Source organism: Rhopalosiphum maidis, chromosome 1, assembly GCF_003676215.2.
Source record: "Rhopalosiphum maidis isolate BTI-1 chromosome 1, ASM367621v3, whole genome shotgun sequence".
Lineage (NCBI taxonomy): Eukaryota > Metazoa > Arthropoda > Insecta > Hemiptera > Aphididae > Rhopalosiphum > Rhopalosiphum maidis.
This window is the reverse complement of record NC_040877.1, coordinates 7,364,000-7,391,024: the sequence shown is the minus strand read 5'-3', so window position 1 is coordinate 7,391,024 and position 27,025 is coordinate 7,364,000. Positions and strand designations below refer to the sequence as shown.

The 27,025-nt window shown below is 31.7% G+C and overlaps 1 protein-coding gene across 1 annotated transcript; it reads right to left on the bottom strand.

Annotated features, from left to right (window-relative positions):
• Positions 1-167: 167 nt before the first annotated feature.
• Positions 168-26,966, bottom strand: LOC113549898 (max-binding protein MNT-like). The gene is made up of 9 exons (XM_026951413.1): positions 26,266-26,966; positions 8,948-9,380; positions 7,607-7,763; positions 2,895-3,075; positions 2,143-2,445; positions 1,255-1,365; positions 1,067-1,165; positions 834-952; positions 168-446 (listed from the first exon to the last, which is right to left on the bottom strand). Exons 1-9 carry the CDS (start codon positions 26,366-26,368, stop codon positions 321-323), a joined length of 1,632 nt encoding a protein of 543 aa, XP_026807214.1. The 5' UTR covers positions 26,369-26,966; the 3' UTR covers positions 168-320.
• Positions 26,967-27,025: the final 59 nt, after the last annotated feature.

Genomic DNA, 27,025 nt, shown 5'->3' with positions numbered 1-27,025 from the left:
TTAAAAAAAATGCCATTATGACAAATATATTTAATTACAATAATTAATTTTTTAATGTGATTTTTTTTTTTAACTTTTATAAATAAAATTAACACTATAGTATTTACAATAGATTTTAAAGATGTCAGGTTTTTGAAATAATAAATATAATAAAATAATTTTCATCGTAGTCTATATAAATATTACATGGTACAAATAGTGTTTTTTTTTTTTTTAACTGTTATTAAAACTATTTTATACGCTGTTATTACCAAAAACCCCAAAAAAATTAGTATTATTGTACAATAGTTTATATAATTTAATATAAGGATCGGTGAATGCTATGCTTTGTGGCCGGAATGATGCGATTTTGGCTGTGAGCTGTTCATAACTACCATCGCACTCGGCTTGACTATAAGATGGCCATTTGACAGTGGTGGTAATTGCTGATTTGGAATTGTCACTGCCTGTATATATAAAAAAAAAAAAAAAAATAAGCAAATTTTGTTTGATTATGGTGCAAAACTAGATTATAATTTATTACAAATCTGGAGGGTACAAAATATTAAGATTGATTAGAGATTCGCCTCTTAAAATAACAACTAAAAATGTACTATTTAAATTTAAAACATTCATGTAAATGAGAAGATAAAGAAATATATTTATTACTTCATAATGGTTACCACTTACCATGTCAAAAATAAGAAAGTGTGTACTGTACAGTTAATATAATAATTAAATATACCATTAATTATAGATAACATTGAAAAAATATTGTAGGAAGCCATAATCAATTAATAACCCCTCATATAGCCAAGGCACAATATTGTGTTGGTTAAGCTCCAGATACATACCTTAGAAGAAGCTGTAGATAGTACTAGATGAGCTGGAGCAGAATTATTAGTATGGTGATGAGTTAGGAGTAACGGCCGAGTTATGACGTGATTTGGAGTTGGCTGTCCTCTGTTCACCACTACAGTGTAAACATTTTTGAAAAAAAAAATATATATATATATTATTAAGCTTGAAGAGATATTTTACGCGAGGGCCCAAAATGAACATAATTTACTATTAGGTATTTATTTACCTGAAGTTTGTGCCGCTATGATATTATTCTGCAATAGTCTGATTGGTGCGGACGCTGTGTTGTTGGAATGATCTATCACACTGGTGCCAATCTTTATGCCTGGCCAAAAGAACCGATATTAAAACACCGCATACCATCGTTAAGTATGTACAAAATAATGTATCCAACACCGGGTCATTGCTGCATACCTGCAAGAGACATTTTGGAACAATTGGGCGTAAGTTTTGGGTCGCCATACAAAGTAAACGAACCATTTGACACCTTGGTCAATACTGCTTGAGTAGTACCATCGTGTTGATCTGTAATGCACATAAGTCGAAGCTATTAGGATTAAAAGTCAATCAAATGTGCTCGAGTCATTAAAAAATAGCTTGACAGAGCTTATTATAATATGGAGTTGGCGAGAAGAAATCATCTATATGATTTCTATAAATCTACTTAAATGTTTACTTGACTGAAAATAAATCGTTTAACATTTAACCTATATAGTTGATCTCGGGAGTGCTATAATTAATTTACATATTGGTGCTCACAGCTTACTCTTTCAGAAGGATAAGGGATCCCAATGGAATTTTGGGGGGATTTCATACCTAATCACCTATTCCCTTCATCCTTGCCATAAACTTATACATACTCCATTGTTAGTTCTTCCAAACATATAAGAGGGTGGGAATGGGGAAACCATATTTAAATTAAAATCAAAATAAGTTTTAGCAGTAACACTAAAAAAAAAATTTAAAAACAATACTATAATGTAATCAAATATACCTATTAAACAGAGGTGTCTTCTCAAAAATCTGAACTCAACCACCAAAACGGTTGTATTTCTAATATTTTAATTAAATTCTTCAATACTTATATAATTATGTCTAGTATCGTCTAAACGAGTTGGTATTAGTGGTATCTTTAGACCCTTTTATAGGGGGAAGAGGCAAAATGCATATATTACATATATAAACATATAAATTACAAAAATTTGAAGAGGAAAAAGGCCATAGGAGGGCGACTGCTCCGTTCACCCCCCCCCCTCTGGTGAGTATAATTTAAAATGATAACAATATAATATGTGTACTTACTGAGAGCATCTTTGTGATGAACAAACGTGAGGGTTTGCTGTTGCAAAGCGTTCGGTGGTAACGAGGACGAGTTTCTGGTCTGAGGAACTATGTGAATTGTACTCCCCATCATCGGAGACGTGCTGACGACCTGCACCTGATGGGGAATAATGTCGGAGACGAACGGCAGCGTGGGCGGGGAGGAACTAGACAACGATGATGTACTACTGTACAGAGCACTGAGTTTGCTGTCGTCCGCGTCGCTAGTAACCATACTAGCGTCCCTTTCCGTCTCGAAATCTCCGTTTATACTTGTGGCGGCTACTGTGAGCAAACGGTGGACACGTTAATAAATAGGTATGATCACAACAAATTGAAAATCGTCCAATCGCACGTAAAAGCAAATGGGAGACTTCCGTGTCTTTTAATCGACGTATATCTTAATATACCAATAACTATGCATGCTCATTTCTGTAATTTCGTTTAATAATGGATTTATTCAAATTCCGATTTTTGGACTTTTTGAATATACTCAGTCAAAGACTATATTTTTATATTTTTTTTACTACTAAAGGAGTGTCTTGTAATGATATAGAAACTTCTGTTTTTCAAATGGAAAACCGGTATCACTATAAGTTGTGAGATAATAACTATTTATTTCTTCGCGTTTAACAAAACCCGTCGTGTATAAAAAACAACACTGATGCAGTGATGCTGAAGTCGTCACCGAGACGGTCAGGTGTGGTAGAATGAAAAGGTTAGGGCACACTTACTAGTGGTCTTCCTGGTCGTCACGTCGGGCGGCAAGTCCGGCAACAGCTTGCTGAAATCGATGTGATCCCATTTGGCTGCTAGTTCTTTCTTGAGAGACGCGTGCCTCTGTTGAGCCCAAATCTTTTCTCTGGCCAGTCTTTCCATCTCATGCTCCAGCTCTCTCTCTCGACGCCTCAACACCTGTACCAACACAAGCAACGGCAAACAATTCCGTTTGATTATTAGTGGGTTAAACACGCATAATACGTAATATTATATAATATAAAGACATTTTAACATATAATAGGGATGGCCCACTTGCGATTCTTGCCAGTCAGATGGGGCTTGCGTCTTATAAAATGTTCTTATTCTTATTATTATGTATTTTATTTTTTGTATTATTGCATTTATCTATGTAGCCCCAGAAAATATTTATGTTAGATTCTGTAAATGGACATACTAGGACTAGGTATATTTGGATAAAAAGCTGACCTTTTCTTTTGTACGCTTATGTATATATCGTTAATCGTTATAAACACACGCATCCGAAGTTTTTCTTACTTTTAGTGTCTTACTTCCTAATTGTACGCTAAGGCTAAATAAGAATAAATTTACTTATTATAATATCGAAGTTGAGGATGATAACTAACTAAACTTATGTACTCTCATCGGTTTTTTTATATTGTAAGTATAATGCGTCTCTTAGTAGTATTTTTTAAATTAAATTGTTACATTACTCTATTTATATAGACAGTGGAGCCGAATTTATATGTTTATCATATAAATTGGTGAGTGGGTGGGACAACAATTTTAGATTTTACTTCACAAAAAAAATCTGAGCTCGGCGCTACTGTATATAGAATATATATAGATACTCTATATAAAGTTACTTCATTTTTAAAGTTAAATATCAATAAATTTACTTAAGTCCGGATAATATTATCGTATCTATAAGTTTGAGAACACGTATACTTATACTCTATTATATCAAAAATAAAAATCTGTATTGGGAAAGCGGAATGTATGTACTATGTTATAATATGTGCGTTCAACAAAGATAGGGACACGAATTTGTCTATTTGTATCTCCTATTTTCGTCCGTTTTCCGTACACGTACATAATAATATGATCGTCGAATATACTTAATAGGTACGAATAAATCAAAACAATAACCATCTCATTACTACATCTATTATGTACCTAATTTATAACTAGAACCTAGATTCTAAGTGCTAATTGACAGGTGGTTTATAAATATAATATTATAATGATTAATGACGGACGCGCAAGGCGAAGGCCACCAACAACTAAAGCGTCTAAAGCAATTATAATAAGACCTGTTGTAATATGATATGTACATTATTTATTATGTATTAGTATTATATATTTATAATATTAACACGAATTTGTAAAATTGGGAATTCCTAGTACATTATAATATAGAAGTTTTACGAATTGTTTAAAATACGAAATCCAAACTAGATCATCGATATTAGTAAAATTGTTAGGCTAAAGCCTAAACATTCAAAATCATCTTTTTTCTCAGAACCTTGTTGTTTTTAAATGTTAACGGACGACATGCGGCACCTAATTGGGAAAGTGGCATAACCAAAACAAAAATATTATCTATACCTATAATAAATATGGACATGCCGCATGATGCGGCCAAGTTTGGTTGATGTTTTGAAATTTGACATTTCCTAAATGATTATTCTCTTAAACTAACGACCCGCTTAAATTCTAATGACAAAATAATAACAATAATAGTTAAAAATTAAATTTCACTTTTCATAGAAGCTTTGATAATTTTATGGTTTTTCGTTCAAAGAGTTATTATTTTAAAATAAAAATTTTATTCATGTAAAATGAAATCATCCATATCAATTCTTAAAAAATATACAAGAATTAAGGAATTATTATTAACATGTGTAACGTTTTATTATTATTGATCCCAGAAAATTGAACTTTAAAGATTGTGTCAAGAAAATTGTAATTATTTCCATAGTACGTTATAGGATATAAATATAACCTTCAATTTAAAAAACACAAAATGTACCAAATTAGAAAATATTCAATGACTTTATAATATTATGATTAAATTTATAATCAAATATACCATTAAAAAAAAAAACCAAAAACTGCAATTAGGATAAAGTCAGTTTAATTGATTGAAATCAAAAATATCAAAATACATCGAATGTATTTGCTTAGACACTTTCAGCACGCTGAACATTTGTACATACAAATATTGACAAAATAATATATCTATATATATGCTTTAAAATATGAGTACCTAGAAAACATATTTCGTGTGCAGGTACTAAATGCTAACGTAAAGCATACATCTGTATAATAATGAATGAATAATAAATGACAGAAAATGATATCATTTACATATCATATATAATACGAGAGCGCGAACGAAAGACGCACGAGAAAACTACGATAAATTTTCATAAAAAATTCACAGCCAAGGAAATGAAATGTATTGTTTTGTTAATTGCTTGGCATTATATTCGCCAACGTTTGGTAATTAATATCCAGAGCTTTTCGGCACTCTTTAAATGTATTTTTTTTTTTTTTATGAAAATATAAAATAAGTGTTTACAATGTATACAATATATAAAATAACAAAAACATTATATTCTTATACATATATAAAAAATACTGCACGTGGTTGAAGGGCCCCCCTTCCCCTTCCGTAGTGTGGATAATATACTCTTAAATCGCAAGCCTGTTGTTTATAATAAGACATTTACATATATGCTTGCCACACAAATATGTATTATCGAGCCATAATAGTATATGTAGATAATAGATCCGTTTTTGTCAAGCATTAACTAATTATTTAAAGCGACAGGTTTGAAATAAAAATTGTATATTTTATCTATATGTTATGTGCCGATTTCTTAAATAACGCGTCGCACACGTTATTATGTACAGAGCGGTGAACGTGCATACACAGTGTTGTATAAAAACTGTCACCGCTGTCTGTAGGTCATGGTTACGCACATGTAAACCATGCACGGATGATAGTGGGCGGGCTTAGCACGCGGCGGGACGGAGACGTGGTGGAAAAATATGTTTATATCCAATATTCGTGTACAATAATAGTACCAATATATTACGTTTTGTTCGTACAATCTATGAAGAGGACACGTGGAAAGAACTAATAAATTAACAGTATAAATCAATTCACGGCACGCGGAACGATAACCCCCTTTTCTCCGTCAACCACACCTAGCTACCAAGAGTATACTGAAATATATATGCATGTTCGACTTAGAATTTTGTTTTTTTTTTTTTCAAACCATTTTACTATTTAAATATTGAATGCTATTACCATTGATTATATTATTACAAAATACACGTAAAACACAGTATTTATGTTAATACGAGAAGTATAAATAAGCTTACAATACGTAGTATATCTTATCTGTACAATCATAATTGTACTTAATTTTTTTGTAATTTTATAGTCATAGATACAAGATAAATGGATGGGACCGTTGGCTTAATGTTTGTTATAAGATTTTAAGAATTTAGATTAATAATTCGCCTCAGTTGGCTACCATTCCAACCACAGAAACTGATACTTAGTATTAGTATATCTATGCATATTGCATATATCATTTACTATTTATGATGATCATAATAATCATTATTACATTATATTAAGCGCCGAACTTCAAATCTCCGATGATGAAATTGTCGATTTACTATTTCGTGGAAAATAAATTTAAATACCTAATATAATTGATTTGTATATCGACCCTGCTGTGTATTATGCAACTGTTTCAAAAGATCCTCGTTTGTTTCGGACAAAGTATATTTTAATTAAACTTATTATTTAAAAACGATTAGAGTACCTTTAGAGATCTATAATAAAAAAGTGAGAGGAGAACTTAAATTTGTTATAATATAAATGCGACATTGAGTGCGCGCGTAAAACTGATTTTTTGGAGAAGTTGACCTCACGCGCGATGCTTAACGCACTTATATAACGTTGTTTGGAGTACGCGTGCATGATATAGTATTTCAAACAATATATTATATTCATAGACAGCGGCAGCACCGTTCAAGGGCGAGATTCGGTGTAGCATAGGAGACCTCAATTATCTCGAGGTATCAACCTATTGTGAATTATACAGTTGCACTTTTACCAAAAAATCCTAGAGACGACCCTCTCCTATACCAATGTACAGAGAATCTGCAGCTAAAAACACATAAAAGAATAACTACATGGTCAAAACAGAGCTTAAGCGCGAATATATCACACCACGGTAATTTCAAAGTAGAACTGCCAGCCGAGATAAAATGAATCCACCTTTACTGCATTGGTGCAGCCACAACTCCATAATAATATGTCGAATGATGCGATTTGGCTAACTCAAGTTTTATATTTCCTAGTATGGTTGTCAGTACTTATACGTTTAGCATGAAATAAGTATATTGTCTACAATATTATTATTATTATTATTTAGGGTCCTGTCTGAAAAAATACACTATAGGCCGATACCGGCATCTGTTTATTTAGACAATATGACCTCCAATGAACGTACGAACAATTAATGTATGTCAATTATACGGAGGAAGCGTGCGCGTATATTATGAAATGAACCGTATATTACGTATATTATATTAATGAATATAATATAGTACAAATCTCATCACGAGTCTAAAAAATTAGATAAAGTAATCTAATAAAATTATATAAAGTCGTTGGGCTTACCTGAATATACCGGATTGCGCTCCTGAGTATACTCAGGTTCGAAGTCTTTTTCTCGTCTTGAGATGCCGGTACTTGTTTCTTGAGCAGCTCGAAACATTCTTTAAGGTGCGCACGACGGTTCTTCTCCAATTTGTTATGCACTTCTCTGGTGCCAGATCTAAAACGACATCTTATTGTACAACAGCGTTCTTAATTCTCAAATGATAAAAGATACACATTTAAAACATGTTAGAACAGTAACTATTATCCTTAAATTAAACAGTAAACAACTAATTTAACTTAACAGTCAAAAATTAATTTTACTATATACACGATAATTTGTTTTTACATTTTTCAACGCATAAAACATAGCGTATAGAAATACGAATCTGCAAAATATCAAATAGAAAACCGAAAGCGAATAATAATAATCTACTAAATAATATATATTTTTAAGTTTAACGCGTATTCAATAACAATTTTATCACGCATTTCTGTCTGAAAAACGTGATTATCGAGAGGACCTCAGAGATCTCTCGAGTACCTAGTTCAATAATTTTTAAACGGATTGATATTAAAAATTAAATAAGCCGAGTTTTCAAAAGAAAGAGACGATGAATTCAATGGTTGTTTATAGGAAAAATATATAAAAGCATAATTTAAACTCCACAACAACGACCGCAAAACCTACTAAATATAACCTCACCGAGGATAGATATCGATAATTCCAATATTTTGGGACGAATTCGAAGAATAAATACATATATAATATGTATATATATTAAAAGCGCAATAATTGTATAATGCATATTAATATCCCGTGTTATATTCGTGGAAACATAAGCTCTATTGTATTGATTACATTTTGTGAAAACTACATATTATTTGGATTCTCGGAAAACGCGCATAAAGCTCGGTTCGCATTATAGAGCAACTACACGAGTCGATTTTTTTCAGCCGAAACGCATCGCTAGTTCAAAAGTTGATAAATGTTCTCCAAATGTCGGAACACGATGTTTATTATTATGCGTTCCCGGCAACCGAATTTCCAACCGGTTTTATGCGTTTCGGTTAAAATCGAAATGTATTTCAACCGAACAACGTGTACACAAGATTGGCGACAAACAGCTGCTATTGGTTGCGATAAGTTTATCGGTGCATATAAGACGGATTGTTCTCCAAGCCGCGGGTTGGTGTATGAAGAAGTGTGGACACGGTAATATACAGTATACGCGCATACAGACGTTGCAAATTGTTTCAACGAGGAAACAAAAAACAACTGGCAATACCAGAGGCTCTATAGTCGCGTAACGGACCAGTTTGCAAGATTATAACGATAACAATAAACACATCGTCACTTACCCGGTGCGTCTTTTGAGTTCCTGCGCCAAAGACAATGCGGCGACATTTTCGTCGTGGCTGTTGACTAGGGCAACGGCGGTAGTGTTGTTGTTGTTGTTGGCGGCGGTTACTGCAACGGCGGTGGCGGTAACAGCGGGCTTATATACGGCGTGGTGTTGCTGTACCGGCTGATGTAGTTGTAGTTGCAGTTGTTGTTGTTGTTGTGGCGTTTGTTGCTGCGGCTGGTGTAGCTGCAGCTGTAGCTGTTGTGGGTGCTGCTGTTGTAGTGCGACGGGGGTGGCTTGCTGGTGTAGCTGTTGCTGCGACTGCTGTTGTTGCCTCGGTGGCGTAATCGGCGGTTCGATGTGGTTCAACGACGCCGGTAGATCGGAACTGGGCAATGTCACCGAGGTAGGATGGTAACCAGCATCCTTGTTACTCAACAACGGTTCTTCTAAAAAATAAAATCATGATCGTACATCGTTAACACACAGGTGCATAAAAAAAAAAATACGTTGTTATATATATATATATATATATATATACACATAAATATATATAAACTGTAAGAAGATTACAATATTATAACAATATATACAAATGATGAGATGATGCGTTGTACGGATGACTGTCAGCTCAACACACGAGACAGTCGGTGTTCACGCACGTAAAATTTAATAATATTATAATATTATATGAATATACCCAAGAGATAATGTCTGATCCATTTTTTTTTCGGCGGCGCCACCCAAGTGTCCACGTTTAATATCAACACTCCCATATTACAGCCACAACGGCAAAAACGACAACACGATATTATAATATTTAAGCGCGCGACAGAGGTGTATAGTATATAGTAAATGGTTATTGCTGTTTCGGCGGTCCGCGACGCTTCAGATTGGCTGAGAACAGAGTAGTAGTAGACCGTCGTAACAAGCTGTGACGACGATGGTATGCCATGGCGGTCTGCACATCGTTCGCGGGGTATACGATAAAATTGCGCGAGTGTACCGGAGGAGTCGACTTGTCTGAGCTCGGCAATGGCACTGCGCGAGAGGCATTGGAAACCGAAAGCAGTTTTGGGAGAATCGCGCGCGGCGGCCAGTAAAGCTGAGAACGTCAACGGTGACGTCACACCCGGTCGCATCTCCTACCACCACGCGCCGCCCACCAGCGGAGAGCGTGTTCGGCCGGCCGGCCGCCGCGCTGGTTTCGTGATAGCACACGCCACGCCGGTATAATAATAATAATAATATAACACGTAAATAGGTACCTACATAATACATAATTATTATAATATTATAATAAATAATAACAACGACAATGCGCGTGTATGCGCAGCAAGTCTCACGTGTGCCGCATCGGGTAAAATATAAATGATGAATGTATTTTTTTATTCGCGTTCAAATAATAATATATTATATACCCGGCCATCATCACACACGTATTATGTAATATACTATAAAAATATGTCTGATGTTTTAATCGGTCGTGAACCAGACGCATTTTTTTTTTGTTATAACTTGCAAGTAGTATCTTATCGCGTCGAAAAGTGCAATTGGCGACAAAATCCATAATCGATATCGATAATATATAAATATATATTGTGTGAGTACAGAATAAGTACCACCTAGGCCCTGGGTACGCACGTGTAAACGTGCATGTTATGTTATTATTCCTCACAGTAAAAATATTATCACGCTCGACTCGTTCGAGACACCTTTTGCCGACGTACATTCGAACAATCATATATTTTATTTATTTTAATATGTATATAGGTATACGACACACGTCCGTGACGCCAACACTGCAGTTTGACCGAAATGCGTGAACCCGACTACGGTTCGCGGATGGCGGTTGGGCTTACCGGACTAGGGAGAGTACCTATAAGAGCATCATTCGTAGATCAAAAATCCGTCACGTATATAAACATTAAACGTAACAAAATTTTATAGATTATATAATTATTTAATATCGGTACTAGACTATAAAATATATGAACCTATATAATAGAGTATAATGTTATACATAACATTATATGGCTATTAATAATATAAAGATTGCGATTATACGTATTATTTGAAAATCTGTTATTTTTTTAATAAAGCACAATACGTATAATACAAAATCTGTAATACAATGTTGCTCTATTAAACAGTACATAATATTATAATATTTATATTATATCGTTATTTACACATATTTAGCATTTTATTTATATTAGCTTCTTATACAAAATATATTACCTGATATATATTACATATTCGTATACATATATACTCTATTTTCCAATTACAATAAATTGATGTCAGCGAAATTAATAATCCACATAATTTTGTTAGTAAATTGTAAATAAGCTGATGTAGGTATTTTCGAATTTTTAAATACTTAAAGACAAATACAAATAAACGTAATAAACGTAAACATGTAAAACGTCATCCTAACGTAAATAATTTATACTTTTCACCTAAGAAATTGTATAGGCGATATATGGAATTGGTTGGTACCAATAACCTATACATTACCTGCAAACACTAATTGTGTGCAGGCAATTCCGTGCGTAATTAATCGAATTAGTATAAATTAGCAATAAAAATTATTTGTAGTTTTAATTTTAATATTTTAATATATCTGATTTTTGTAGAAGTGTAAAATAACTTGGTCTTTTTGTAATTGTCTGTAAAATCATTCATTAGCTAGTAGTTACTATAAGTATTTACCAAATGTTAAAATTATATTGGAAATACAAACGCTAATAAATGTATTGTACACAACAGTATTTATTTACATCCGTGTTCTTAAATTTTAAACGAAACATAACCAATATAATTTAGGAGATCATAAGAAATTATTATACCTATAGCATTTATTATAAACAACAAATTACACTTGCTCGATTGATGTTTTTTTTGCATAGCTAAAATAATTAAATAAATTTACAAGACTTTTAATTCAAAAACAAATTACACGAGAAGGCCGCCTTCCTAATAGCTATGCTATGATAAATGCATATGTGTTATGTTTAAATGATAAACATAAAGTATTTTAGATACGTTTTATTTGTTGGAACATTTAGTAAGTACATTAAATGTCTAATAAAATGAAATCAATTTAAAACTTCATCTAGGATAATGCATTCTCAAATTCCGATCAATTGTATAATAAGAAATAACCGTTTATAAGTAAATAACTGTTTATACTACAGTGCACGATCAAAATATATTCAAATAGATATATACATTTGTTATGAGAGCATTTCAATTTATATTTAAAACATATAACATTATTAATTTTTCGTGATTAATTTTATTTTCTAATATAACATAACGTATTGAATATATTATATGGATATTAAGGTATTTAAAATATTTAAAAAAAACCTAAATATTATTAAATTTGATCAGTTCCTGACAAGTATTACTATATAATGTATATATTAAGCATACTGTTTATGGTATACCTATTACCTACATCATATATCATACATATAATACAATAAATGATAAATTCGATTACATGAAACAAACGTTCTGCACATAATTTATAATCAATACTGTACGATAAAATAAAAATATACAAATTAACTTTGAAAATGATACTTAAATAATAGATAAAATAAATTAACAAGTAAACAATCTATATGAGCATGCCAACTTCCTAGTTTCTATATACGCCGTAATTATTACAAATCTAAAATGAAATATAATATAAGCAACACGAAAAAATAATTAGAAATAATAAAAACACATTCTTGTAAAATTGATGAACAAGATTTGAATTAAATATCAATGAAGTACTTAATAATATTATAATTTATAATTTATACTACGTAATTAAGATATAGGTTTAAATTTATTTTATTCAAATTGAAAATATTTCTGATAAGCAACATGCACCCCTAAATAATAAATGCCGATGTAGGTTTATAAAATAGTAAAATAAAAACTAAATTTATTAAAAAAAACATATTACAAACATTAATTGTACAATTCATGAGATATAGTAAAAAATAATAGATATAATAAATAATATCGTTTAATAATGTTTTTAACTATGGCAACGAAAGTTGCGACAGACAACCGTCTTGAATAAAAAGTTTTTTATATGCAATAATAAAAATATTATCATAAAATCCTAAGACAATAAGTTAGACCATTTAAATATGAACATAAAAAATATAAATGTGTTTAAGAAATTCGTAATTAGTGTTTATCAAATCATCTGCAGTGTAAATAACAAGTAGCTAGATAGACTGCACAGTAATATATTAAAAAAAAAAATATTTAGATAATTAAAAATAATCTCTAATCAATAGTATAAATAGTCTATAATAATGGTCATGTATTAAAATAAACAAACTTATTACGTATTAAAATTAAAGTTTTTAGTTAATGCTTTAATTAACATAAATTAAATAATAAGATGTACAGTTTTAATTAATTATGATTTAGCAAAGTATAGCCTATACTTCTATCATAAAGACTAAATTTATTTTTAATTCCTAAACATCGAATAGTCAATAAACACACCGATGTCCCACACCTACCTATAGTTCAAAGTTCATATTTTTACATCAAAACTCATTCAAAAATGTAAACAAACAAAGAAGCGCTTGGAGGACTTGGTTTCAAATTTCTTAATAATATTATTTGTTTACCACTATGTAGGTATAACTGTATATTAAGTAGTAAGTACTATTTTGAACTTTTTGATTTTGGTGGAACGCAATTATATCTTATATATTATAATTAAATATAAATTGATAGGTACATAATATAGTATACAACTTAACATATTTCATAAATTTTCATTAGCTCAGTAAAATCAGAAATAATAAATAAGTTAGTGATGTAGGTAATATTATTTAGGTATTATAGGTGTAAGGCTTAAATATCGTTTAAAATTATTTCTTGGTACAATAAATAATCTTTTTAGTGTATTAATGTATTATAAATACTTTAAAATAAAAACACACATTTTTTTTTTGTACACACAGATTAAAGTTTTTTTTATTAACCCTCACAACCATGTTATACAAAATTTATGTAAACACCAACGATATATACATATTGTAATAAATAAATCACAGGAATATCTTTAAAACGATTATTATAATATTATGATTTTAACCATTTTCGAATAGAATAAAATAAATAAAAAATAAGTTAGTAACCGCTCCTCTGCTATACAGTACAGTATAGGTGTCGTCATGAATAGGTTATTAAGCGGAGATATAGTCTAGTAGTCTATATATTATTAAGTATATTTTACTATATTATATTATAGTGCTATTATAGAAATTTATTTTACAATATTATTATAGTAATAACAATAACAGCGGGTTTAATTATTTTTACCAAAAACATCGCATTTATTATTATATTATTATTGTAATAGTTAATTTTTTTATATGTTTAATACATATTCCGTATATTGTTAACTTTTAACTTTTTAATCAATACAGATTGACCGTAGAATAGTTTGTATAATTGTATTAGTATTTTTAGTAAAAATAAGCAAGAGCTAATATTTTAAATTTTACAATTTTAATATGAGTAATAGTTACAAGTCCCTGCGAATATTTTTGAATTGAAACAAAATAACTAAATTCATTATGTATTTATGTATATTTTTTTTAATATATCTATTTTCATTAATACACGATGTTCAAATGTTTATAAAAAAAAAAATGTGTTTATATCATTATTTAGATTTCAATAAAAAGCTTGGTAAGAAGTAAGAACTACTTATGAGAAATCATGTGTTAAATATTTAAGCCTAATAAATAAAATTGAATATTTTATACCTACATTTTTAATTTAGTTTAAACATATTAATTATGATTTCAACTTCAAATATATATAAAAAAAAACTCAAGCCATGGTATTTTTAATACTATAAGAAAAACTTAAGTGGGATCTTGTATTAATATGCTTTTTAGGGGCAGCAATTTAAATTTAAAACTTCAAAATTGTTATTGATTATACTTGCAAAAAGTAATAGTTTAATAATGAAATGTTAAGTTTCTGTACCTAATATATTTTTGGGATTACACAAAAAAAAAACTAAAATGGCAATAAGGAATTATGATTATGAAAACAATAATACATTTTTAACTACAAAATACAATTTTATCTTTAAACGCTTATAAAAAATTAAATAATGGATTTAAGCATAACTTGTATAAAACTTATATTACAGTACTATAACAGTATATATGATGAACTATCAAACATATTATACCGAGCAATACATTTTTTATCAACATTTGTAGAAACAAAAACTCAGAACAATTGAAAATTTCAAAAATTTCAATATTTTGATAACTATACTATATAATATCTGAAAAATGCTAACATAGACATTTTATGAAAATGTCAAGTGACTGCGTTTATTTGTTTTGGAATAAAATAAAACAAAATCGATTTTTTTCAAAAACTAGTTTTACGTAAAAATTCTTTTTTTCAATCATTACGAGTTTGTCTCATTAAATACTAACTGAATTCCATTTTATACCAGAAAAATTGTGCACTAAGACTATACTCGAAAAGATGATTTCAAAAAAAAACAACACATTATACTGGTAGTCAACACATTCATAGCTACGCTGTAGCAGTACACATATGTACCTACCTATAATTTAAATCTAATGAAATATTTATTAAAAATAAAATTTTTAGTTTAACAACTAAACTAATTTCAATACATAAACTAACTATATGGGGATAAAAGTTTAATTTGATTTAATCTCTTTTCTAATTTTATTTATCATATAATACAATAAATGTAACAATATAAGTAGGTGGGGAAAAACAGTAGGAGAGGTTAAGTAAAAAAATTTTGGAAGCCTGCCCCAGTTAGGCATGCCAAAACACTAGCTTATTTTTGTTGCAACCGTGTCGCCACAGAAACTTGCACATAGGTTTATTATGAACGCCATTTTTCACTCAAATCAACGGTACAAAATGCACACACGTATCATTTTCTTTATTATCTATGTACCTATAGAGTATATACGAAAATTAAAAATATTTAAATGATAAATACCTACCAAATGCAATGTTTAAATTATTACACAGTTGCCATTTAAAAATGTAAAATTATTATTTATTACCAACACAAAATAACCACAGAATATATTTTTATATTTTATTCTAGAAAAGAAGTTACATTATAACCTTGAAATATATTCCGCATGCTGTATAAGATATTACCAAGCACGTTTCAAAAGTTTGAAAAAATCCTGATTTTAAAGACAAACACGAATTATATGACATTAATATTATTTAAATAGGTACCTACCAATCAACCAAAATGAAAAATTAAAATAAATGCTTATAACAAAGAATGATCCGTAAAAATTATATTACATTTCAAAATTTGAAGAAAATAAGTTTTTGAAACAACTTTTTATTTTGCTAATATTCTAATTTAAAATAATATATCATTACATATTTCCTAATTATTTTAATTATTAAATTGTATTATATATGTGTATTATTGTGTTAAATTAAGTTTTAAAATTAATAATAATAAAATAAACATTTAAACTACAGAAAACTGAAAAACGTATGTATAAATTAAAATAATTAATATGTAAATATTAAATATTAAAACAAAAAAATGAACAACTGAGAAGTTAAATTTAATTATATCTCCAATCAAATTTTGATTTTATAATTTATGGTAATAACTAATAAATAAAAGATATTGTTAGTAGGTAACTGAAATTATCAATAAAAACAAATGTTAATTAAAACAAGAATTTACAGTTATTGAGTTATAAAGAAGTTATATCCTTATAGATAATACGTGTTATTTTATTATTATTATGTTTGTGTAACGCCATCTGTTAATTCAAAGCGCATCTAACTAAAAACAGTTATTTGAAAAAAAAAACCATTACCATTGCAAATTCACATCATACGCATAAAAAGTACGGTTTGAACTTTGAATACCAGATACGAGCCAAGACAGAATTTTGAACTTTTCTCAATTCAATCAAAGTCAGTGGAAGCCAATTTAATTACTATTATAAAATACATTAATAAAATTCTTATTATATATCATAATATTATAAAATACATAATAATAATAAAAGAAATACAAAAAATATAGTTTCACTATGTTCAATCTCGCTTATAAAATATACAATAATGTTATAAAGTAGCTTAAATAAAAAACTTTTTAAAATATTCCTAAAAAAAAAAAATGTATTTGTCTATTTCCGACATGTCAAAATGGTAAATTCTATTTTTAGCTCAGAATCTGAAAATGTCTAGAAAATAATTGCATAGTTGTAAAATATGGCCAAAAGTTACACTTTAGTAGTAATCCAACATAGATCTCTTACCGGATTCCCGGAGTTTTTTTCACTGAAAAAATATTACATTTCTAAAATATTCTTGTCTAATTTTGGTATGTGTGAGTGCTGTAATAGTACTCTAAGAATCAAAAAATAAGATTCAATATTATTTAATTTTCTTCATCAGCGAAATTAATTTCTTCCTTCTTTTACTATTAAGTATTTATAGTGGATATATTTTGCAAATTTTAATTTACCTAAATCAAAATTTGAACGAGTAGTTTTTGAGTTGTTTAACTTGTGTGCTAAGGATAATGAATTTGAAATATACGGGGCCCATGGTTATTTTTAAAATGTTAATAATTTATATTAATCCGTCAATATTCATAATTAATAAAAATGTTTCAAGTATAACAAATACTATATTCAATATAGGTATACATCTATTTAAAATTTTTGTAAAACTTTTTTTAAGGACTATCATCCTTAATATGAACTTTTTAAAATTATACTACTAACTAGTTCGATTTTAGAATAAATTTAGTAAATCAAAATTTATAGAAACCCATTTATATACACTAAATAATTTACAGTAAAAAGGAAAGTTCTCAATTGAAAAACAAAAGTCTGTACCATTGGAGTGTCTTTAAGTAGAACAAAGAATATTAAAAATTTGAAAATGTGGTCTTTAGATGTATTTAAAAATTCCAAGAATAAGGATTTGAATAAATTCATTATTAAATGAAAAAATGAAGGGGGTAAGCACGCTTAAAGAATCAAAATTATAAGCATACTTATAAGTTATAACATTACAAATTTAACATGAAAATAAGGGAGCTTTCAAACAAGAAGAAATGTGTACAATTTTGTACTAGTCTCAATGCAACTTCTCATACACATCGGTTGTAAAAGTCGACATATACATTTGCAAACGACGGTGGGACAGGAAACGTTCGATAAATGAAATATTTGCAATTACATGACTGCTTTAAATAACCGTGTTCACTTCATATAACAAATTGTGATGAACATTAATTTATTTTTCAATCTATTTTATAATATACTGGTACGCATAAACATCGAATGTGTCAATAATTGCTCATTGGTGCATACAATAAGAAAAACACTAAAAGTAAAGCTGTGTTCTGTATATCACAGGATGTTTTTATAAAAGATCCACACATTGTTAGCAAAGATATAACAGTAATAATAATAATAATAGTAATAATAATAATAACAAAAACAACAACATAATATTATACAACCGTCAGCCGTACTAAAACTACCAAATACCAACTAGAATTATAGTATACAACTAAGATGTTATTTTACGAAAACTATCAGCCTGTTTTTTTATTTCCCGTAACCCCCCTCCATACCAATAGGTCATCGTCGTAGTATTATCACAAAATAATATTATTATTATGATTCGATGGTATTATTGCAACAATATTAATGTGATTAAGACGCGCAATAACTCGGTCAGTACCAAAAAACAATAACTACTATTACAGCCCGTAACTGTGTATTTTATAACAGCGGATAATTAATAACAGTAGAATATAAACAACACTGCGAGAAACGCGCATAAACAACCAGTCAGCACTCAGCTTACATTTTGCATTTCTGTGCACGCCATGCCATATAGTAGTAGTATTGAAATAATAATAATAATGTGTTCAATACGATCTAGCGTATTTTCGAAATGAGACTTCTGCCAGTTTGACTAAAAGCCAACTCCGTCGATCCAAAGGCGGCCGGTGAAAAAAAAAGGGACGAGAAAAGGTATCGGTGCGCCCGCTGTGATCAAAAGGGTTGGTCTCCGTCCGGATGAGAGGGGTGGGGGAAACTAATATAACTTCTAATTTCGTTATTATTACACGACGCACAGTCGTAATATTATGCACACTGCATAGTCAAAAATGACAGTTGTACCGTAATTATTATTATATTGTAATAACTAACAGTATTTTACAGCGTTCGCGGCGCGTTGTTATTGCGGTGCGCGCGCGGCCCAAGTCCACCTGCCGGACGACGGCGGAGACGACCGACCGACGCCGTCGATTCGCGCGCGCGTTTACAGCACCTCACCCAACCCGTTCGCCAACGGTTCACGTGTGCGCGCGTATGGCCGTCGCTCAGGACCGAGAAGAAAATTTTAAAAAAAAATCCGCAAACGGCGTGCAAGTGTCCGTCGAGTGCGAGCGGAAAACACACGACGGACAGAAAACGAGTTGGCAAACTCACACACACACACACAACACTCGAAAACGGTCACGACTCGGCTCGACGGTTGCCGATTTCGTGCATGGCGGTGGGCGGCCGCCGAATCGCGCGGAGCGGCAACGTCGCATTGATTACTCCAAATCCCGGCGGCGGTCTGGTGCCCGTGTGCCCGCGTGTATCATCGGGCGGCGAGCACGCCGTCACCACCGCCGCCGGCAGCAGACAACAACGTGTTGTGTTGCTCAGTAACGTCGATCAGGCGGCGGTGGTGGAGGTGCGGCGCGGCGACAGCCAGTACATGCGCAACAACAATATAACCGAGCCCATGTGCTTCACCGCGGTGCACGGCGGTCGGCGGCAGCCCCTCCGCAGATCGCGCGGCACGATCGTCGCCCCACTCCTGATCGTAGCTTTGCCGCCGCCAACCGACCAGCACTCCCGTCTCCCACCGAGTCGCTGCGACGACGACGACGATGTCTCTTTCGACCCAAACACCTCGTCCCGACCGTTCATTAGCTTTCTATGCGATATCTAAAGGTAGGTATTAAAAAATGATTTAAAAAAAAAACTCAACTTCGACGGTTTTTTAATGAGAAACTGATTTTTTTCTTTGCTATTGTTTTCCCTAATGAATGGTATTGTAAAAAAAAAAAAGGAATAAAAACAAACATGAATTCACAACAAGGTGGTCAACACGAAAAAATCAAAATATTAATAAATAGGGCTTGAATTTTTTTTATGGAGGGGGGGTTATTAGATAAATTGCTAGTTTTACATTTAACATTAGTTTCACGGCCTTGTAAATGAAATGTCAAACGTAATAGTACATATTATAATTTGGAGAATTTTTAGTACACAATTGACAATTTTAGACATAAATTGACTATAATATGTAATATGTTATGGCAAATATTCAAAAGGAGGTATCGTGATTAAAAAATGTATACATTATAAATATACATTGATTTTAGGTCGTGTTCTAAAATTAACTTAGAAGTGCTTATTTAATATTTATTTTAAAATAATACGTATTTATTGAAAATTTGAAAAACAAAAATAATTTTATAAGTACTTTAAAATGTACCTAAATTTAAAATAAATCTACTTTTATTTGGAATATAAGAACATGAGAATCTAAAAATTAGAATGAAACAATGCTTTTTTTGTTTCAAAGTTTATAATTTGTATTTTTGTTAGTGCATTTAGAATTCAATGCATTCAAATTTTTTAGTGCTTTAAAGTTTAAACACTAAATCGATTGAGTTTATTAGTATCCTAATATAACACCTGCGTTTTATGATGGGAAAAATTTCATCATTATTGAAATAAACGTCGGCCACCGTCGTCGTGACGTCAGTCTTGAGGGCGGCGGCATTAGTCATTTCTCTGGTGCACAGTAGTAGTTTTTATCGACGAGAAAAACGCACATAATAAAATTGCGCTGTATGTTCCAACACCATGGACGACGGCGGCGCTACTACTCGTACTCAAGTATAGATAGAATACGGTTTTTGGAAAATTACGAAAAACTCGAGTCACAGATTTGTAATGATTTCCTCACGGACTGAAATTCAAGTCCACCACGCGTGGTATTACCAAATTTATTTATTTTCATAAATCATTTTTATTTGATTTAGTGTTTCGTTATCGATTTACTATTTCTCTAAGACTTTACCACTGCCTTTTCATAGCAGGGGCCAGAGGTATAGTATTTCAATTATACTTGCGGATAAAAACGGCAATCACTCTCTAATACAAATCTTATTTTATCAATATGCATATAAAATATAATATTGCAATACATAAATTATTATTTTACTATACTTAAAATACATACGAGTACCTACTATAATAATACAAGGCGCAAATTATTTGAAAAATCAAATTCCCAGTTTACCATAATATAACAAGTCATTGTAATAATTCACCTTAAAATATGAAGTATATATATTCATTTTTCATCATAAATTTAAAAAGTAAAATTAATTATTATTAAGAAATGTGAAATTTAAAATGATTAGATATTAATATTTAAATAGTTATAATTATATTCAATAGTACTTAATAAATATATATATATATTATGTTCGAAACTTGAAACACGCATTTCACACAGAACTATTCATATTAGCTCAGTTCTGTAGATCTTTTTTTTAATACAATATAGTCATAAAACCTTAGAATATATTAATTATTAAATAAGTACATACAAATATCGTTAAGTAAAAATATTATCACTATACATATATAATTATTACTTTTCAGGAATGGTTTAAGAAATAATTAATACCTATAATATATTATGTATTTATGTGATATGTTGTATCCAGTACAAATAATATACACTCAGTACATGACCTGCTCCAAACGTCTAAGAATATTTTATTTATGAATAGTTAATAATTAATAATACATATTATAATATGATAGTAAAACATGGAATTATAGGTTTAATTAACTTAAAAATGTATTAATGTAAAATATAAATAAATCTATAAGCTTGATAAATTAGTTTCTATATTGAATCAAAACAAGAAAAATTGGTATTGAATTTTATATAGGAAAATAAACCTAACTAAAATAAAAATAATTAATGGTGTATAATTACAATCAATTATAGTTAAATTACTCTTTTATGTTTTTTAATGATGTCGTAAAATTTAGTAGTAAATACTAGTGTATACCTAATGTATATAATAAATATTATATATGTAGTAGATACAACTCAACATTTTAGGCCCGGTGTACAGCACTAATTTAAATAAATAATGCACTAGAGTAAAATCGTATATCGACTTTTCAAAAATTAACCTCAATATAAATTAAGTTTAAAACGTACCTAAGTATTTTTAACAACTGTTTACGAATTTTATAAACGAGAAATACAAATGTTTCTTATGGTAAATGTATAAATAGATTCATTTAATATTTTACAAAATGATTAATTGCCCAAATATTAAAAAAATTAAATTATTTATTTTTAAGATATTAAAATACCTATTAAAAATAAATATTTTCATAACTTGTAAAAAAAATAAGTAACTTTCTACGGTTCATAATGAGTTTACTAAATCATCATGTAATTTTTACAAAATAATAAGAAAGGGATACATGTAATTGAATTAACGTTTAACACAATATCTATACTTAATATAGTAATATGAATTATAGATTAATCATAATAGTAAATTATTAATTTGTAAAATTCACAATAGCTCCATGAATAGACATTGATTTACATTCGTTGACTATATTTATAAATATTAAATTATTAATCGATTATATAATATTAATGTATCATTATTTATAATGGTATGAATAATAAAAACAATTCGAAGTTCATCTAATGTTAATTGTTCAAAAAATATTAATTACTTTATTTCTTTTCATTCGGATGATTAATGTCAAAGATCACTAAACCTAATTCACATTAAAATATCAAGTCCTGATATCAACTAAACAATTATGAACATTTTAAACAACATTATAGCTCTATGAACATAAAAAATTAAACTAAAATATTATCAGTATAATGTGTATTATCACTACTCTCATCTATCACTCTGTCCTTGTCTTACTAATAAATAATGAATCCTAGGGCCCTAGCATTCATAATTTTCGTACCTAAATATGAATGTCGGAAGTGGTTAAACGATAGTCTGTAAGAATATCCCGATACGCGAAATTTAAATTATCTTTAGCGGTATAACGTATAAATTCACAACTTGTTATCAATATAAATAATAATACCACTATAGGTATGCAAGTAATTCAAACTTTCAGTTCTAAAAAAATATTATTGTGGAAAATCGCACAACTATAACAAAGATAAATGTTGTGAAAAAATGTTATTTTAACAATATCCAACATATTTTTCACTAACGGTAATGAATTATTAGCAAAATAAATTAAAAATCAAATTTAAAAAGAGATTAGGTAGATAAAATGTTTGAATGCTTCTATATATAGAATGCAACTAAAATAAATTTCTTGCATTGATCAGAATCTAAATAAACGGAAAATTATTGAATTTAAATAATTTAATTAGAATAAACTACAAGTCTAAACATTATTAACTCTTAATACGATATTATTGTTAGAATTTAGATATAAACTGTACTGGTTATATAGTAAACCATTATATTATTATGTACCTTATAAGTTATAATATTTGAGCAAATAAATGTTTTACGACGTGAAAAAAATACGTAATTCAATCAATAACACATTAATACAATGATGTTTATATTTCAGTATCTTACCTCCTAATGAGGCAACGGTCAAATAACATTATATAACTTTTAACGCATCAATAAAATAGACTAAATAAAAAACTGGCGACAATATTAATAAAAATAGTAAATAACGAACTATTGTACTGTGATTTAATGTATACTACTTTGTTTCGTTTTAAGATATAAATTTATAATCATTTATAAGTTTAATAGTTTAAAACAAGGATACAATCGCAAAAAGCAAACACACCCAAAGGTAAATAATAAACATAATACAATATATAAAGTCCACATATGTTGTGCTCACTGCTCAGTACGTTTTTTACCCGATACATAATTTATGAACGATCATAATTTTTATACTTTATAATAATATACGCACAACACAGAAAGAGCTACAATTTAAGAACATTGATAACAATATATTTGAGTGCAGAGTAGTAATATTCGTCCTAACCTTATTACATTACAAACTTTTGTAGATTTCTTTTGAGAATGACGCGAGTCAACGCATGTTGATTATTGAATAATCATTAGTGATACTTTAATGGTATTTTATACGATAATTAATACAACTAATGAAATACACGATTACGATTAAACGCTCGTACACGACACAGTAATAATAACATATATTAACATATTAATCTCATGTGTTCGCGTCATACATAAACATCATCGTATGTAATTGGGATGGACGTTCGGTAATCCTAATCGGACGATTCGGACACGACCGAAAGCTTTAGGCCTTTTTCTAGGTCGATTGTGGCTTAACGAGTGCGGCGTTTTTTTTTCGCGATTCCCATCTACGGTCGGTCATCGGCGTTCGCGGCATCGCCGACGAATAACCAAGAGGAACCAGGTGAACAATAACGTTTAACCGGGTAGATGGTATAGTGAATTGCAACAGAGACAACGAGATTGGTCACAGTCGTCGGAACATCATCACCGGCGGCCCCCCCACGTGCGAGTATCGGGGTAAAGGGGGGAAACACAAGTTAGGGAAACCCAGGTTCGCCAACCAAGCCGAGAACGCTTGCTGGAAAATTAGGAACCAATCACTAATTAGTTGGTGTTACGGGAACCAGAGTTCGCGCTTTCACTTTTGCCAATATTCGTAAACGTATATATTTTTATAATATAACAATCGCGTTCGTCTAGAGAAAGAGAAATATCCGCGAGACGGCCAAAGACAGTATATTGTTCTAGTTAATACAGCCTAAACCGACCCGATCAGTCGGTAACGCGTAGATGTCCACGCCAATCGTCTGTACGTCATATTATTATACCTAGGTTCCCGGGGTGGAGAGCGTTCGATTTGTTGGACGAGTAGGAAGGCGCCAACCTACGTACAATCCACAAACATACACACACACACACACAGACTTCACGAGAAGAAATAAAAACATAAGACCTAAAACACAAGCGTTGTGAACGTTTCCATTTCGAATCGATCTCGTATCAAAACGTATACGTACACGCACGTCCAAAACGAACGTCGTAGGAGGTGGGTGGTGGTGGACGGAGAGAGGCCCATGGTTTAATAATAATAATAATAATAATAAAATCGCATTGACGACGACGGACACTGCCAGGCAGTAAACTCCACGTGGTCGACCGTGTGCTACCAACAGGATGGCCAACACAGCGGCTAAAAAACACGACATTAATATATTATAATGTTCCGATATGCACGCGATATTTATATTATAAGTAATAATTGAAATTAATATAAAAAAAAAAAAAAAATGCATTTTCGACGGAAGAGGAAAGCCGCCGAGCGAGGGGAGAGTGTCGGACAGGCGGCGTGTGGCAGAAGAGAGGGAGAGCCATGTGGCAAATGTTTACACGCACACGCGCACATGCACGCCGCGTTGTATTACAGTCGGCGGGCCGACGACGAGGGAGAGGGCGAGTTTTCCCGCAGCACGTGACCTTCGCGACACTGGACTGGTGTGCGTCTTCGGGCCGGCACACAAGAATCCACGCTCTGGCAACTGCGGCCAGTACGGCAATGACGAGTGACGACTACAAAAGTACGAACAGTACAAACAACGACGGCGGCGGCGGCGGCGGCAACAGAGACCACCGTACCGCGTCGCACGTTGTGAGAGAGAGGACAACGAAGGTCATTCCACAAATACAGTGCGCCCTGCCACGCCCGCTCTCTATCCGTTCACGGAATCTTCGTTGCCCCCCTCCTCCACCCCAGGGGACCCACGGTCTACACACCTCCGCGCCCGGCCAACCCTCCGACCAGCACCAAATACGCATCGCTCCCCCCCCTCGTCCGCCCCGTAGACTTTCGTCGTGCTCGTGCACCGTTCTACACGTACAACGCACGGCGGCGAGCGCGCGAGTAACGCCGCCGCGGAGAGGAGGTGGTCGGATGTGAAAAAAAAAAATAAACACAAATTTTGCGTGACCGGGAAAAACGAGAAAAACGATTTTCCCACAGCTCGTTGGCAGGCGGTTGTCGCGTCGAACAGAGAAAACGATTTTATTACATTACAAAACATTTTATACGTTGCAAGACAATAAATTATATCGTATGCATATATTGTAATCGTTACCGGCTGCATGTAAGGTGACCAACTGTTGTTTTTCGAACTCTTCCTGTAACTCGACGAATCGGGCAGCCTCAAGCAGTGTCTGTAGCCCGCATCTCATGCTCATGCTGGCCCGGGCAAGCCACCTCCTCCGTCGTCGTCGTCCACGTGTCAACCGCAAACATATCACAGTGCCCTGGACGCAAACACCATTTACACAATCGCGAGACGCCCTGCCGTGCTGAGTCACGATCGCCGCGGTCGTTTCATGTCTTCGGATGTGACGCGCGCGGACCGCTGGCGACGCGGGAGACCGATCGAAAACGTCACGCGGACGACGACGGGCTTTTAAAATTTTTCCTACTCGTGTCGCGCGACGGGAACGGTAGAGCGAAATTTATTCCAGGCGTACGAACCGGCAGTGGATTCGTAAACGAGCGGCGGTGGCACACGCGTCGACGCTTGCGGTACGAGTAATAATTATTTTAAATCGTAATTTTTTATTTTTAAATAATAACAATAATGACAATAATAATAATAATAACAATAACAATAACGAAACTAGACGGCCCGGGCGTGAAAACGAAAACTAAAACGAAAAAAAATAAAAATAATAACCGCTAATGACGTGCCCACAGGTCGGTCGTCGCTGTGCCGCTGAGGCTACTGGCTGTGCGGTGCCGGGTGCGCGACGGGCTACGTGGTGCGCGTAGGATTTTCGCGAGTCGAAATGATCGGCGGCGGGGCCCGGGCGCTGCACGCTGGCAGTTGCTCACGTGTCCGG

Coding starts and splice junctions, on each gene's coding strand:
- LOC113549898 (XM_026951413.1), bottom strand. CDS start 26,368: ATGAGCATGAGATGCGGGCTACAGACACTGCTTGAGGCTGCCCGATTC. Junction 7,764..8,947: donor GAACTCAAAAGACGCACCGG/GTAAGTGACGAT, acceptor ATGTCGTTTTAG/ATCTGGCACCAGAGAAGTGC. Junction 1,166..1,254: donor TTCCAAAATGTCTCTTGCAG/GTATGCAGCAAT, acceptor TCTTTTGGCCAG/GCATAAAGATTGGCACCAGT.